Here is an 18,029-nt window from a genome sequence, read left to right on the forward strand (position 1 = left end):
CTCCTGCATTGGCAGGCAGATTCTCAACCACTGAGCCACCAGGGAAGCCCCATAAATTTTTTTGAAGCTAAATGTTTATTTCAAGGTTTAAAGACATTTTTCTTACAGTGTATTGCTTCTTTTGGGGGAGAAAGGTAACCATGGTGGAGGTGTAATAGAATTTTTGGGTAGGACAGCAAAAGGTTATATAAACCATATTCTCTAAAGTGACTGGATTTGATAGGAGAGACACGTGGTGCCGATTTTATTTATTCTGTTTAATCCTTTAACCAGACTAGCTGTTTCGTTGGATAGGTAAGGAAGGCTTGTTATTCAGGGTTGTTACTCTCTTGATTCTGCATGTCTCTTTCCTGTATCCTAAGTATGAAAATGGGTTACTTCAGGGGGAAATGTGTTTCAAATGAAAAGAGCATTACTTTGAGTGTATTTTGTGTTAGTGTGAATGTAGTGTCTTTTTCCGACATCACTTCTGTCAATTCCATTGTAACACTAACTCTCAGAGTTAGTGTAGACCCCACAGCTTAAGGGCTCAGCCCCACAAAACTGCCTCCACTTCAGGCACTAGCTGCAGATGGGTTACCCAGTCCACCCTTCTGCCTGGCTGATGGCAGATTTGGGGTATGGGGTACGTGTCCTCCCCAGGCAGGCACTCTACAGCACGATGTGTTGACTAACTTGGAAGCTCTCTAAATCTTCTTGTTCACCAGTTTTCACAGAGCTCAATCTCCAGTGCTCCCCTCCCCGTCCTCTCTTCCTGAGGTTGGCAGGTAGGGCTGAAAGTTCTAATCCTCTCATCACTTGGTCTTTCTGGTGAGCAGTCCCATCCCAAGGCTAATCAGAGGCCCCATCCTAAGTCATTATTAGGAAGGGGCTCATTATGAATGACAAAAGGTTCTGCTACCATTTAGGGGAATTCCAAGGGTTTTAGGAGCTCTGTGACAGGAATCCTGGACAAAGACCAAACACTTATTTTCACCACAGTGAATACCAAAAATTGGATGGGGCTTTTATTCACACTGTTTACTGTTAATATTTGACATCTTTTTATAAGGGATATAATAGTCTGATTGAGAATACACATTTTTTGCAAAACAAGCTTATTAGCAAATACCTAACCCCCAAATCTTTTCATATGCTCTTTGTGCCTTGTGCCTAGAATGAACTATGGGACATGGGAAGATAGGGCATCTGTAGCTGGGAGCGTTTTCCCTTCCCCGCATACAAATCCTTTTCCTCAGGGATTGCATTGTTTGGTGGAGTTTAGTTGGCATCCAGCCAATAATAATAATGATACTAAAGAGAGCGTTCCATAGCCTCTTTAAATCCAGAGCTCAAGAACCCCAGAAAACTAAAGGGGCTTTAGTTTTGAGATTCTCAAAGGGTAATTTGGACCTCCAAAGCATTTAAGAATGTAGGAGATAACGGTTTTGGTGTGGCTGTCAGGAGGAGTGATAGGTATTGGGAGGGAATGTAGAAGATCCACCTTTTTTCACAATTTATCTTCCTTATGATTGGCAGAATCATTTTTTACGCCTTAAGTTGCTCAACACCAACCAATTCCAAGTTCTGGTACAAATGAACTTCGTTATTAAAGAAAAATAGTCTTAGTTATTGGTGCAGAATAACTTTTCTAGCCACTCTGGATAGCAGAATGGTACATTGGTACTACATAGACTCTTTGCTGTTATAGTGATTTGACGTTGTTTAAATAGGAAGTTAACATAAGGATTTACAAACATGTCTGGCTTAGTTTCCTCCATGTTGTTGAAGCTGGCATTGTATATATTGCAAGAACAAAGTCTCTCCCCTGGCCCCCTACTCCCTCCCCATCTGTGGGTCATCTGGTGACATTTCAGTACATGAAATTATTAATAATACATGTGAAATGCTTTGCAGAATAATCCTAATTAAATTGGAACTTGACTCTGAAATTACCACCTTTGTAGTGATAGCTCTAAATTTGACTACATTTGTAGTAAAGACAATGAGTTACTATAAAAGTGCCTTTACTCATTTAAGAGCAGGTGCAAACATTTACTAAGCGTTTACCAGAGGCCAGGCACTGTTTTGAATTCCTTACATATATTATCTTATTCAGTCAACTTACCCTATGAGAAAAGTATTACTATTTTCATTTTTGAGCTAAGGGAAAACTGAGCAGTTATATAGCTTGCCTAAGGTCACATAGCTAGAGTGGTAGAGCCAGTCTGACTCCTGAACCAGTGCTCTTAACTGGGGATCCACAACCAGTTTCTGATAGATAGCTGAACTGTCAGGTGAGGAAGCATAAGAAATGGAAGATTTGTGGGTATATAGATAGAAAGGGGAAGAGTGAACTCTATCTTACAAATTCTCTCTTCTTGCTTCCCTTCTCCCCAATAAGATTGAGTGGTTGTCTGCAGGGTGAAGAAATAGGAAATGAACTTAACCCCTGTTTCTTGCTTCTTCCTCTGCCTTCCTCATCCCAGTCTGGCAACTGTCATAGGTATATACTTGCCACTCCATTTGTAGTGATCATATTTGTTTTGATTAATGTCACTTCTTAGGAGAAAGTAGTATAGTATAGAATTTTGGAGCAGAGCCTTGACAGACTGGGTTTAAATTCCAGTTCTGCCATTTACGGGCTCAGTAATCTTGGTCTAGTTGCTTAACTTCGTTGAGCCCTACTTTTCTTACCTGTGAAATGGGGACAGTATAGTACATATCTCAGAGTTGAGAGGACGAAATGTATGAATATGTGTAATATGTTTAGAACAGTATGTGGCATATAGTAAATGCTATATAAGTATTGCCACTGGCACTATCATTTGAGAACACTTGGGTTGAACCAGTTTTAAAGCACCTCTGAAGTATCTTGGTTCGTGATCTCTCAGTATACAACATGAGTTTTTCATTACTAAATATGTAAAGTGCCTGGTTGATACAGATAATTCACAGTGATAATTTGGATTCTACTTTTAAGAAACTCACTTCTAGGTGATCTAAATGCCAGTAGTGTTTATCTTAGTTTAGATTCTTTTGTTACTGGTATTTTTTGTCTTGTTATCATATACGGCAGTGCTTCTCAAACTTCACTGTGCATTAGAATTTCGTAGGAAGTGTTGCGCTCTGATCTATTAGATTTGGGGTGAGGGCCCAGGAATCTGAATTGTTAACAGACTCATTTCAGGTAATTCTGACTCTGGTTATCTGAAGTGATAGTTTTGGAATTGTTGATCTAGAGGCTGAATTCAAGCCTAACAGGAAAAAGAGATTATAAAAGATATTATCAATAACAATGTGGACATTAATAAACAGAAACCTCATTTAAGATGGAGTCAGGTGACCAGAAGGGGGAGCTCTCACACCCTACCACTAGACTTTAGTTGTAGACCCGAGAAGTACTTTTGTATCTCCAATAGGGAGAAGGTAAAATAACTGGCTGTTTTATTGTTTTAGGTTAACAACTGTCAGATTTTCATTAGTTTGCATGTAGGCAGTGATAATTAATAACTAAAAAAGCATTTAATTTGGTGTTTAAAGATAGTGATAGGGTCTATTCCAATACCTAAATTATATTGTTAACACCTGTTAAGTGGCTTGGTTTTAGGGACTGCTCTGTAAATACAGGGAAATGCAGGAAATACAGGAAAAAATAATACGGGAGTCTTCAAGTGAAGAAGAAATATTTGGGTGGATTTCTTGTTTTTTGTGTCGTTAGCTAAATAGCAGCAAATATATTCAGTTCATTTTAGCCTATGTTTTTGGTGCACCTGCTTTGTGCAAAGTGTGAGAAGTTTTGATTAGGTAATAGTCCACCAAAGAGAGAAGAAAGTGCAGTGCAAGTTTTGATCCTCTGGATGAAAATAGGTATGGTGGGATTGACTTAACTGGCACAGTTGGTAGAGGAATTCATGTATATTGAGTATGTGCTAGGAGCCAGGTCCTTTTATATTACTTAATCTTTATAACTTTGCAAGGTGTTGGTGTAAATTATAATTAGTTCTGTTTTACAGATGAGAAAATTGAGGCAAAAAGAGATTAAGAAACTTGCCTAGGTCGCTAGTAAGTGCTGAGCAGAGGTTAAAACCCAGGGTTTTCCTGACTTCAGAGTTAGGAAAATTATTATTGTTATGTATTTAGTTTATGTAGTTTGGAAATTCTTCCCAGCTTTACTAAGCAGGACATGCAAGAAGGGCCTGATTGGCTTGGGGGCTGTTTCTCCTGCTCAGAAAAGATCCAGACTTCTAAAAGTTCTCAAAGTAGTAATGTTAGTGATCTTGCCAAACTGTTTGCGGACCACATTTCTCTCACAAGAGTTCTAGTCACCCATTATCTTTCATTGGAAAAGCTTAAAGATCTTCCTCAGAAAGTTCGGCATTTAGTCGTAGTGTTTTTGCTCTTAAGAATGCAGAGGTATTTTGGGACTTCCTTGGCAGTCCAGTGGTTAAGACTTCACCTTCCAATGCAAGGGGTGCAGGTTCGATCCCTGGTCGTGGAGCTAAGATCCCACATGCCTCACGGCCAAAAAACCAAAACATAAAACAGAACAATATTGTAACAAATTCAATACAGCTTGTGGTAGTTTGTGACTTAACCATGTGGCAGTCATATTCATGTCTTTAATCATGGAAACTTTTTGTTTTCAATTTCTTCTTCCTTATTTCCTAGAGAATTTTAATGAAACTTTCAGGAAATGGTAGCTCTTCCTTCACTAGAAGTTTCAAGTTTATAAATGGCCTGATGATTTTGTATTTGCTACGTAGTATGGGTTACAAGTCTTAAAAGTGAATACCATAGGTAGACTGAAGATAGGATCTTCATATTTAGGGATGACAATTGATTTTAACCACAGTTAAAATTTAATAATAGCATTTATCTTAGGTGTTTTTAAGACAAAGTCTCAAAAGTGGTCAAGTTTACTGTAAAGTTACTTGATAAATCCAAATATTATTATAATTTTATTGATTCTAAGACTTTTTCTCTTACATTTAACACCTCTAAATTTAGGATGTATTTTAAAAATTGTTGTCTTCTTAGCATCCGTGAAATATAGTAATTAGGATTCAGTTCTGCTGCTGTAACAGGGAAGTCCAAAATAATAGGGGCTTAATGAAAGAGAAGTTTCTTACTCATGTAAAAGTCTTGGAAGGCAATACAGGGCTGGCCCTTCCTATTGTGTTACTCATCCATAGCATGTAATTTCTGTCTTCTGGTTCAGTGTGACTGCTTCAGCTTCCATTATCATGTCTGCATTCCAGCCTAAAGGCCGGGATAGGAGAAACTATTACCCTTGTTTTTAAGGCTAGTCTTGAAAATTGCATCCATCGCTTCCATTCCCATTTGCCAGAACTTGGTTACATCTAGCTGCAAAAGAATTTAGGAAATGTAGTCTTTACTAAGAGCCATATGCTTCAGTAAAATTCTGTTACTAAAGAAGCTAGGAAGAATTGGCAGACCGCTAGCAGTGTCTGCCACAGTGATAAAACCTACTTTCTGTCCAGTGTTGATGATTAAACTCTATGTAAAAAAAATTGCGCCATAATAATGGTCATGAGAAATAGAAGATACAGGAACTGAACTTGAAACTGATTTTTAGGCACCTGGAAAATATTATGTAGGTTGATCAGAACTCTGTCTGCTTACCTTTCTTTTCTTCACTCTGAATTGGAAAGAAATTTTACAGAAGACCTTGTTTTTTAGCAGAATGTTATCCTGTTTTTCAGAGGTGGACTGAGGAACCATGAGAAGACAGCTATTCCTATTTTCTCTTCTTTTATTATTAAGTAAAAGACATTCTTCTAGAATAATTCTCTAGAATTAATTTAGTACTTGGTTTAGTGTGATTATTTTGATAGGTAATTTGATTTAGTTTAGGGATCAAGATCCTTAACCTAGTATGAGTGCTCCTCTAGTGCATTACAGGGAAAATGTAGTCAAGATGGTTTTGATGAGGAACAGGAGAATGTATATTTCCTGTAGGTTACTCACTTGTATATACAGAGATTTTTTTTTCTTTTCTTTTCTTTTTTGAAATTAATTAATTTATTTTTGGCTGCATTGGGTCTTTGTTGCTGCGCGTGGGCTTTCTCTAGTTGTGGCGAGCGGGGGCTACTCTTCGTTGCAGTGCGCAGGCTTCTTATCGTGGTGGCTTCTCTTGTTGTGGAGCACGGGCTCTAGGCGCGCAGGGCTTCAGTAGTTGTGGCACACGGGCTCAGTAGTTGTGGCTCGTGGGCTCTAGAGCGCAGGCTCAGTAGTTGTGGCGCACGGCCTTAGTTGCTCCGCTGCATGTAGGATCTTCCCGGACCAGGGCTCGAACCTGTGTCATCTGCATTGGCAGGCGGATTCTTAACCACTGTTCCACCAGGGAAGCCCCAATACAGAGATGTTAACAGACTTTTATAAGTCATGATTAAGAGTTGTGAAGGTTACTGTACGAGCATATAGACCTGGCATCCAATCCACAGTTAGATGGTTCTGTGACATTTTTATGTTTAATAAGGTGGCAGCTTTAGCTAACAAGAAATTGTAATCCCTTCAGAATTATAATTGAAAAAAGGATTTTATCTTAAAATATAGGTATAGAGGGTGTGGTGTTTCTTCTTTATTCTTCCAGAAAAACTGTTATAATTTTTCATTGACTCTAAGATGTCATATATCCCACTTTCATAGATGTCAAAATGTGGGGGGAAAATGGCTGGTAACAAGGGTAAGGAACCTTCGGTAAAGATATGTTCTGATTTTAGAAATGTTTAAGTGTAAAAACAAGCATTCAGAATGGATGAAATGTAATAAATCCTTGGTGCATTTGTAATCAATAGCTTCTTAGAATGGAGGACTACAGTAAGAGAAGCTAAAGTAATTATATCTGTTTGTAAGTTAGAATGCTTTAGAGTGATCTGACTTTTTCATTATAAAAATCTAGGTTTTGACCTCTTCATTGCCATGAATATTGAATTAGTAACTAGGCAACTTGGTGCTGAAAGAGCTGCTGAGACCAGGGATCACCCTGATCTTTGTCCAGTCCCTCATGTTCCTCATCTATTACAGACGGGAGGTGGTGGTGCTCTGCTGCTTATTGGTTATAGCCTGAGTAACTGTAGCTCTAAGGTTGGGTAAATGGACCATTCTTTGAAGCAGTGGTCTTTGTATTGCAGTCTAGTACACATATACCTGTACACACACATGTGTGGGCACGTACAACTAAAGGAAATGTTGCACAAAGTAACACTTGACACACTATGTGGGATTCATTTTGAAATAGCCTCTTCTCTTTCATTATAAAAAGAAACATGCTGCTCTTTATGCTACTTTTGATATTTTTTTACTTTTGATTTTTTAAAAAATACTTAAGTCGAAGACAACCAAGGATCAGAAACTTAGAAAATTGACTCTTATTTGCAAGTCACTATTTCTCTTTTTAGGTTCTTTTAGCCCTAGTAGTTGGGTTGCTGGTTCTGTTATTGCTCTGAATGAGAGAGCCTGTTGCTAATTGAAGGAAAAAAACACATGTATAAGTACAAATAATTAACAGAAATATCTTTAATCCTTTTGTAGGTCATCATCAAATTTGAAATATTTAAAGTGGATACAAAACTGTTTCAGCAATGCAGACAATTAAGTGCGTTGTTGTGGGCGATGGTGCCGTTGGTAAAACATGTCTCCTGATATCCTACACAACAAACAAATTTCCATCTGAGTATGTACCGACTGTAAGTACAAAGCTTCCATCTATTAGTGAAATATATTATAATTTCATACCCTTTTGAAAACTTTCTCTGTGTACTGAAATTTTTCTGTTGTCTGCCTTTGTTTCCTGTTTTTAAAGATCTTGACTTCTCATGGGTAAATTATATACAGTTTAAAATTAAACAGCTGAAAAATCAGTGCAAAGTCAGAAGGGGTGATACAAGGGTTTGCAAGAAGTGCTGGGAGGCAAAACTCCAATAGACAAGATTCTAAAGAGTGGTGGTCTCAGTTTGGAGAAGTATGCCCTACATTTTGGAATGAGGTGATTTTTTTTGATATCTTGGCCAATGATTAATCAGTGCTTGGAGGTCTTCTGGGATGATTTTGGGGGTCTTGTAACTTCAGGGAAAGTAGTATGTGTCTCCACTTATTCTCCTTAGGGAATAGAAGGAAAGCTTATGGAGCTGTTGTCCTAGCAGTAATGGAGCTCCAGACTGGTTTTTAGAGGCGCAGAAGACCTGTTTTTCTTATGAGAACATCAACAGAAGAAGCCTTTGGGGATTCTCTCCCACAAATGCTTTTTATCAGCTCCTTGGAAGAGTAGAGGGAAAATGGGAATAACAAAGATACTGAAGTGAGAGAGAGAGAGAGAGACAGTTATTTAGAGTAACACTCATTGTGAATGTGTTTGGGGATCCAGTGTTTGTCCCAGGTTGGTTGACCAATCCAGTGGTGTAATTATATTAAACATAGTTGTCTATTCTGTGGTGAGAGAGGAGCTAGGGTTGGCCTGGCCTGGCAATAACCACCTCTGTGAAGTGAGCTCTTTTAGGGGTGGGTTATGAAGCACCTATGTATGATTAATATGGGACTAGTATTGTTTGGAAGTAAAAAGGAAGAAAATGTATTATTACTTTAGGTTAGTCTTCAGAGATGAGAGCATTTTTAAGAGGGTAACAGGTTAAAGGCTTGGTAATTATGTTTAATTGTAATTGAAAGTCTACAATGTCCCAGGGCAGATAAAGTGATTGAGGTAGCCCCAGGCTACTGGAAGAAAAATTAGGTTTCTTTGAGGGGGAGAAATCATATTTTTAAATACGAAATCGTATTTTCGAGTTGGCCCATTTGGGGACACTCTTAAGTGAAAGAAGTTCTGAGGTTGAAAGGGACTTTTAGGGGACTTTTAGAGATACATCGATTTTGTGGATCTTGAGTGAGGGCAACTGTCAGATTGTTTGTGTTTCAGTCTCCATTTAAAGTTGTTCTCTTGTAAACATGCTTTCTGAGTCTAGGCGTTCTATTTAAGGAGGGCTTATGGGTGTTTTATGTATGTGTTTGTATGTGGATCTCTGGAAAAGGGTTAGGTATGACTTAAGAAAATAACCTGAATGGTTTGAGAGCTTAACCACATTCTTTACACTTCCTTGTTCTTGTTATCGAGAACTGACTTTCCTTGAACTGCCACTTCCCCCAAAGCCCTTGCTTCCAGTCCACTCTTGCTTACGTTTAAACAAGCTCCCAACAACCCACTAAAACATGAACCAGAAAATCAGTGTTAAACAGAGCTGATCTTAAAATGTAACATCCTTCTCCTGGTTGCAAAGCCTTGCTTTTCAATTGTAAATGAATTCAGAGGAGTCCATGAATTAGTGTTGGGTCTTTTTTCATTTAGCACTGTTGGCTCCCATTTTCACAAATAACTTAGTACAACCAATATTAGTATATACCGAGTTTGTTAATGGGTTTTACAGTCTATTTACAAATAGTATACCCTTTTCACTATCCTTAAGTGTACATAAACACACACACACCCCTACCTATATACTATCCTTAAGTATACCCAATTCAAAGAAGATATCTTAGGTCATGTGGTTTGTACCCAATAACATGAGTTTTATTCATGAAGTCCCAACAAATAATCTGCCAGCTGTTTCTTAAGACACTTTCCTTGAGTACCTTGAGGGAACCTACATTTCTCTCTAATGGGAATGTTTGCAACAAGGCTGCTCCTGTCTTCAACCCTGAAAGGAAAAAGATTATCATGGATCTAGGAGATTTTAATACTAGAGTAAAAGGAAATGGTGTATGAAGAAATAATTTCTTAGAAATCAGGTTGAAAATTGAGGTGAACTTTAAACTACTGTCTCAAAAGTTTCAAACTTGAATAGGATCATTTTGTATAGCCAGGGGACTCTGCTCCTGTGACACCTCTGAGCCTTCTGTGGGTTTTTATCCAAGCTGCTGGGGTAGAGCAGACATCCCAGAATACATCTCCTGCCACTTTTTCCAAGAACTATTAGGTCATGCAAGGACTTAGTTGGCAAGGTTGGTCATATAAGAAAGATGGACTAAGAGATGGTTGAGTCTTGGGAAGGAAACATTGTCTTAGCTTAAGAGTTGTCCTGTCCTGTTTTGACCATCCCCTTGCACACTAACAATGTCATATTTTTATGTTTTAGGTTTTTGACAACTATGCAGTCACAGTTATGATTGGTGGAGAGCCTTATACTCTTGGACTTTTTGATACTGCAGGTGAAAACTTGATGTCTTTTATAATGTTTTGGTCTGTAACTATAACACTTGGTGGTTGTATTTTTTTGGACATTTGGGAAACTAGAAGATTAGCATACCATTTGCTTTTTGTTAATAGCAGGATTGAATATTATGATGGTCGATGCTTGACCGAGAAGCAATCCCAGACCTGGAATAGCGAATAGGCATTTGGGGTACCCTGGATGGATGGTGTGGAAGGAGATAAAATAGGATGAGAGCAGAGTACCTTAGACAGGCTGTACTATCACTCTGATATTTGAAGACTTATTTAATATATGTGTCTGCATATTATATGTACAGATAGCTTCTTATATTATCATACTATAGCTTTTTATTTTATACTACATTTGAAAATATTTTGAGGGCAAACCAATATCTAGCTCACAGTATTGACATTTGTGGTCAACTTTTCAGATTTAAGGAACAGATTTCTTTCTTCCTTAAGTATTCCCAATTTCTCAGTGTTTTTTCCTTGTTTTAACAGTAGCTGCACATCTTCATTTCTGACTTTTCTCTGTTGTTTCTGTTGTCATCAGATCAGTTAGGCAAAGGAAAAATTCAGAAAGGTATCCTTTTGGTATGTAGGAATCCTAACTTTTTCGCTTTTTATGAGTTACCCTCTCACTGTCTGCCAGCTGACATACTGCTCTTATGGAGTGTATCATACTGCCCACTTTAAGGAACGGTCTAGATTCAATTGGGAGGGTGAAATGGAGAGACAATAGTAAACAGTTAGGTTTAGAGACCAGTGGCTTTCTTTCTTTTTTTTTTTAATAAAGTTATTTATTTTTTATTTATTTTTATTTTGGGCTGCGTTGGATCTTCATTGCTGCGCGTGGGCTTTCTCTAGTTGCGGTGAGCGAAGGCTATTCTTCGTTGTAGTGCACAGGCTTCTCATTGCGGTGGCTTCTCTTGTTGCGGAGCATGGGCTCTAGGCATGCGGGCTCAGTAGTTGTGGCGCACGGGCTTAGATGCTCCACGGCATGTGGGATCTTCCTGGACCAGGGCTCGAACCTGTGTCCCCTGCATTGGCAGGCGGATTCTTTTTTTTTTTTTTTTAATTATTTATTTATTTTTGGCTGTGTTGGGTCTTTGTTTTTGTGCGAGGGCTTTTCTCTAGTTGTGGCAAGCGGGGGCCACTCTTCATCGCGGTGCGCGGGCCCCTCACTATTGTGGCCTCTTTTGTTGCGGAGCACAGGCTCCAGATGCGCAGGCTCAGTAGTTGTGGCTCATGGGCCTAGTTGCTCTGCGGCATGTGGGATCTTCCCAGACCAGGGCTCGAACCAGTGTCCCCTGCATTAGCAGGCAGATTCTCAACCACTGCGCCACCAAGGAAGCCCCGGCAGGCGGATTCTTAACCACTACGCCACCAGGGAAGCCCCAGAGATCAGTGGCTTTCTAATGGTGTTTTAGGTGTTTAAAGTTTTTATGAATTAAAAATTATGAGTAATGGTATATTAGAGGAAACTTGGAAGACAGACAAAATGAGATAATGACCTACATTTCATGGTAGGTGAGGGATTTTTTTGTGTTTCTGTGTGCCCTTGGAGGGCAGAGAGAAGACAATTTATGGCTACTTGGGGTTGAAAATTAATTTTAAATTTTATTTTCAAATTTCAAAGCTTATTTTTATAAACCTTTACGTTTTAATCAGTGTTTAATTTTTTAGCTTTATTGAAGTATAATACAATAGAATTCACTCATTTTAAGTGTTCAGTTTGATTATTTTTGCTGACCGTATAGTTGTGTAACCTCCACCATAATCAAGATACATCATCCTAAAGAGTTTCCTTTTGCCCTTTATAGTCAGTCCCTTCCCTTGACCTGGCCCTTCGCAACCACAGATCTGCTTTCTGTCACTATGGTTTTGCTTTTCTAGAATTTCATATCAGTGGAACCATACAGTCTGTAGCCTTTTGTGTTTTACTTCTTTCACTTAGCATAATTTGTTTGAGATTCATCTATGTTATGTGTATCAGTAGTTTGTTTCTTTTTATTGTTGAGTATTCCAGTCTATGAATATAGCACAGTTTGTTTTATCCATTTACGAGTTGCTGGTTGTTTGGGTTCTAATTTTAAGCTATGATGGATAATGGTGCTATGAACATTTGTATACAGGTCTTTGTATAGTCTTAGTTTGGGAGTGGGTAAGCCTTTAAATTTAGTTGCACACTTATTAAATTTATTAAAACAGTCAGTTTTGACAGATTGTTCTCAAGGTGGCCTATGGTCCTTTGATTACTATTGGTTTATTTAACTTGGATTGGTCAGACTTTAATCCCAGTCAGCCTCATTTACAACTGTTAAATTTCTTCTAGCACTTTATTTATTTATTTTTTGTTTGTTTGTTTGTTTTTTTTACCGGGGGCATTACATTTTATTTTATTATTATTTTATTTTAATGAAGTCCTGTTGCATTTTTTTTTTAAACATCTTTATTGAAGTATAATTGCCTTACAATGGTGTGTTAGCTTCTGCTTTATAACAAAGTGAATGAGTTATACATATACAATATGTTCCCATTTCTCTTCCCTCTTGCATCTCCCTCCCTCCCACCCTCCCCATCCCACCCCTCTAGGTGGTCACAAAGCACCGAGCTGATCTCCCTGTGCTATGCGGCTGCTTCCCACTAGTTATCTATTTTACATTTGGTAGTGTATATATGTCCATGACACTCTCTTACCCTGTCACATCTCACCCCACCCCCTCCCCATATCCTCAAGTCCATTCTCTAGTAGGTCTGTGTCTTTATTCCCGTCTTGCCACTAGGTTCTTCATGGCCTTTTTTCTTTTTTTTTTTTCCCTTAGATTCCGTATATATGTGTTAGCATACTGTATTTGTTTTTCTCTTTCTGACTTACTTCACTCTGTATGACAGACTCTAACTCCATCCACCTCATTACAAATACCTCCATTTCATTTCTTTTTATGGCTGAGTAATATTCCATTGTATATATGTGCCACATCTTCTTTATCCATTCATCTGTCGATGGACATTTAGGTTGCTTCCATGTCCTGGCTATTGTAAATAGAGCTGCAATGAACATTTTGGTACATGACTCTTTTTGACCTATGGTTTTCTCAGGGTATATGCCCAGTAGTGGGATTGCTGGGTCGTATGGTAGTTCTATTTGTAGTTTTTTAAGGAACCTCCATACTGTTCTCCATAGTGGCTGTATCAATTTACATTCCCACCAACAGTGCAAGAGTGTTCCCTTTCCTCCACACCCTCTCCAGCATTTATTGTTTCTAGATTTTTTGATGATGGCCATTCTGACCGGTGTGAGATGATATCTCATTGTAGTTTTGATTTGCATTTCTCTAATGATTAATGATGTTGAGCATTCTTTCATGTGTCTGTAGGCCATCTGTATATCTTCTTTGGAGAAATGTCTATTTAGATCTTCTGCCCATTTTTGGATTGGGTTGTTCGTTTTTTTGTTATTGAGCTGCATGAGCTGCTTGTAAATCTTGGAGATTAATCCTTTGTCAGTTGCTTCATTTGCAAATATTTTCTCCCATTCTGATGGTTGTCTTTTGGTCTTGTTTATGGTTTCCTTTGCTGTGCAACAGCTTTTAAGTTTCATTAGGTCCCATTTGTTTATTTGTGTTCTTATTTCCATTTCTCTGGGAGCTGGGTCAAAAAGAATCTTGCTGTGATGTATGTCATAGAGTGTTCTGCCTATGTTTTCCTCTAAGAGTTTGATAGTGTCTGCCCTTACACTTAGGTCTTTAATCCATTTTGAGTTTATTTTTGTGCATGGTGTCAGGGAGTGTTCTAATTTCATACTTTTACATGTTCCTGTCCAATTTTCCCAGCACCACTTATTGAAGAGGCTGTCTTTTCTCCACTGTATATGCTTGCCTCCTTTATCAAAGATAAGGTGACCATATGTGTGTGGGTTTATCTCTGGGCTTTCTATCCTGTTCTATTGATCTATATTTCTGTTTTTGTGCCAGTACCAAACTGTCTTGATTACTGAAGCTTTGTAATATAGTCTGAAGTCAGGGAGCCTGATTCCCCCAGCTCCATTTTTCGTTCTCAAGATTGCTTTGGCTATTCGGGGTCTTTTGTGTTTCCATACAAATTGTGATATTTTTTGTTCTAGTTCTGTGAAAAATGCCAGTGGTAGTTTGATAGGGATTGCATTGAATCTGTAGATTGCTTTGGGTAGTAGAGTCATTTTCACAATGTTGATTCTTCCAATCCAGGAACATGGTATATCTCTCCATCTATTTGTATCATCTTTAATTTCTTTCATCAGTGTCTTATAATTTTCTCTTCTAGCACTTTAGATTGCATTTATAAACTTAATGTATTTACTTTTCTGTTTTAAGCAATTCAGTTTGCTTGACCTGACAAGTGAAACATTTCCAAGTTTTTACATATGTAACTTTAATAAACCTGATAATTCACGATTTTCTGTATTTGTTTTAATTTATCTTAAACAGTATTATTTACAACTTTCATAAAATTCTTAACATTTTCAACAAAAACCCTCAAGATCAGTTACTCAATTACACAGTTTAAATTGGAATCAGAAAACTAATCTATCATGTTCTCTAACATGGTGATAGTTTTTTAAAAAATAAATATTTATTTATTTATTTTTGGCTTCGTTGGGTCTTCGTTGCTGCCTGCAGGCTCTCTCTAGTTGTGGCGAGTGGCGGCTACTCTTCGTTGCGGTGCGCGGGCTTCTCATTGCAGTGGCTTCTCTTATTGTGGAGCATGGGCTCTAGGCACGCAGGCTTCAGTAGTTGTGGCACGTGGGCTTAGTAGTTGTGGCTCATGGGCTCTAGAGCGCAGGCTCAGTAGTTGTGGCGCACGGCCTTAGTTGCTCTGCGACATGTGGAATCTTCCTGGACCAGGGCTCAAACCCATGTCCCTTGCATTGGCAGGCAGATTCTTAACCATTGTGCCACCAGCAAACTCCCATGGTGATTGTTTTAAATATTATAGACACTGAGTATTAAATAAGAATAGGTTATTCCTAAATGTAACTGAAAATTAACAATAATAATGTTGATTTATTTCATCTCTATATTAGATTCTGAATCTTTCTAGGGGTTAAAGGACATTCACTAAGGAAATTATTTTACTATACCAGGCAAATTGGGGGAGTTTTCACCTCAACTGGTTAAGGTCGCTATGAGCCAGAGATCTTTTTTGACAGGCACTGGAGACCTGGGACTGTAGGCATCCAGATTGAGTCTCCTATCTTTGATGTACCTACAAGGAGACTCTGTGTCCTTCTCCAAAGGCCTTAATCTCAGAGTCCTGGTTCAAGTCATGCCATTAACTCAATTTTCTTTCTGCTAAAGCTTTCATCCCCACTGAGATAGCCTCTGACTTCCTTTAACTGTTTGGTTACTTTTAACCTGTTGATTGTGTTATTTTATTTTGAATTCTTTAATTTATTTATTCTTTTTAAAAACCTTTTTAAAATTGAAGTATAATTAATTTACAATGTTGTGTTAATATCAGGTGTACTGCAAAGTGATTCAGTTTTTTATATATATATAAATATATATTTATATATATATATATGTATTTTTTTCTTTTTCAGATTCTTTTCCATTATAGGTTATTACAAGATATTGAATATAGTCGTTTTGAATTCTTTTTATACTATTCCTGTCTTTGGCTGAAACTCATAGATATACTAAAATAATATTGTTTAAGACCAGAGATAGGACTCTCCCTCTGTTTCATAGCTTTATTTCTGCCCCTGTGGTCACAACACCAAATTCTTTTTTTTTTTTTTAATAATTTTTTATTTATTTGGCTGCGCTGGGTCTTAGTTGTGACTCGCGGGATCTTTTTAGTTGAGGCATGCGAACTCTTAGTTGCAGCATGTGGGATCTAGTTCCCTGACCAGGGATCAAACCCGGGCCCCCTGCATTGGGAGCGCAGAGTCTTAGCCTCTGGACCACCAGGGAAGTCCCCCAAATTCTTGTTTAATGAGTTTCCACAGTTATTTATTTATTTTTTTGCACATGTTTTACTATTGTATATATAGTCCTATACTTAGCTTTTTTCACAATATGTTTATCATAAGCTCTTTTTCATATTGAATAATTCCAATTCCACCAGCAATTCCTTTCTATGTCAAAATTTAAAATGTTATTCTTTACTATAGAGATACAGGTTTTGCTTATTACAGGAAAATCAAAATATAGATAAGCAAAAGGAGAAAATGAAAAAGCATCTATATCCAGAGACAATCACATCTTAGTGTATGTCCTAAACAGAGCTCTTCCTATACATTCATTGTATTTATACATAGGAAAAAAAAGGATATTCTTCTCTCTGTACCTGACTTTATCTCTTAAAAGAAAAGCATGGTGATACCTCTCAGTGTTGTACTTGTGTGTCATAGTCTTCATGGTTACACAGTAGTCTGTTGTGTGGCAGTTCACACCACAATTTGTTTAACTTCTTTCGTTAATCTAGGGGTCTGTTTGCAGTTTTCTTTCATATTATGATCTTTACTACAGAAACATTTTAGTATTTGGACACACATTCTTTTTTGTCACTTTTTGTCTTGATTTAACTTCAGGCTTACAGAAAAGTTGCTAATACAAAGAACTCCTTACCAGGTTCACCAGTTCTTAACCTTTTGTGACATTCTCCAGCTCTATATGCATATTGCTTTTATTTCTACGCCATTTGAGAGTAGGTTGCATACATCATGCCCTTTTGTTTCTTAATGCTTCACTGTATATTTCTTAAGAGCAAGGATATTCTCTTACAGTGCACTTATCAAATTTAGGAAATTTGACATTATATATAACATTTTAAACTTTAACCTGTAGTCAACTCTCTAATTTTGTCAGTTGTCCTAATATTGTCCCTTAGAGCAATTTTTCTTGTATAGGTTCTGACCTAGGATCACACATTGCATGTGGTTGTCACTCTCTTTGGTTAGTATCCTTTAGTGTAGAACCTCAGCCTTTTATGGTATTGGCATTTTTTTAAGGAAACAGGCCACTGATTTTACAGAATGTTTCTCAGTTTGAGGTTGTCCATTTCCTCATGAGTAGATTCAGGATATTACATATTTGGTTAGAATACCAGATCAGTAATGTTACGTCCATCTCAGGGTATCACCTTTTGGTAAAAGTAATTTTGATCACTTGATTAAGGTGTTGTCCAGTTTTCCTACTATATGTTTAGAATTTTTCCTTTTATAATTAATAATTAATTTGTGAGGAGATACATTAAAATGGTATAAATATTCTTTACACCATTGTCATTAAATAGCACCCCCTCTAGATTTAATAACCATTGACAATTCTTGCCTGAATCAATTTTTCCTACAGTTGTTGCAAAATGGGAATCTAGGTGCTAGATATGCTCATTGCTACAGAGGTCTGGACAGAGATAAGACAGCAAAACAGCTGTAGCATGCTAGTGACTTGTTCTGCACCACAGTGACTTGTCCTGAATATCATTCATTCAACTAGGGAAGAAAATATTAACATGTTTATTCTGGATAATGAGTTTTTGTTGATACCTCCAATTTAGTCCAACTCAGGCAGTCTTCTTTGCCTTCACCAATTCCATATTTTCATCTCCATTTCTTCTATAGTTAGAAGCTAGGTTCCCCAAAAGATGTACCCGTTTTCAGTCCTGCAGTACACACAAAACAGTTTCAGAATTGCTATACTGTACCACTGTGAAAAACAAATATGTAAGAAGAGTTCAAGATTTGTTTGCAGTAATTTTTTTCTTTGGTCTAATAGCATACAAAGTTCCTTGTTCAAAAGTTACTTGGATTTGTTATCCCCCCCGCACCCCCCCCAAA

General features: G+C 37.7%; 1 protein-coding gene across 3 annotated transcripts in view; it reads left to right on the forward strand.

Annotated features, from left to right (window-relative positions):
- CDC42 (cell division cycle 42) overlaps positions 1-18,029 on the forward strand; it is a 46,566-nt gene that overhangs the window by 17,787 nt on the left and 10,750 nt on the right. For all 3 annotated transcript variants that reach the window (XM_057550655.1, XM_057550651.1, XM_007175080.3), the window contains exons 2-3: positions 7,537-7,691; positions 10,128-10,200. In XM_057550655.1, coding sequence (XP_057406638.1) covers positions 7,587-7,691; positions 10,128-10,200 — 178 coding nt within the window. In that variant the 5' untranslated portion in view covers positions 7,537-7,586. The remainder of the gene's footprint in view (positions 1-7,536; positions 7,692-10,127; positions 10,201-18,029) is intronic.

Source organism: Balaenoptera acutorostrata, chromosome 1, assembly GCF_949987535.1.
Source record: "Balaenoptera acutorostrata chromosome 1, mBalAcu1.1, whole genome shotgun sequence".
In the NCBI taxonomy this organism is placed as follows: domain Eukaryota; kingdom Metazoa; phylum Chordata; class Mammalia; order Artiodactyla; family Balaenopteridae; genus Balaenoptera; species Balaenoptera acutorostrata.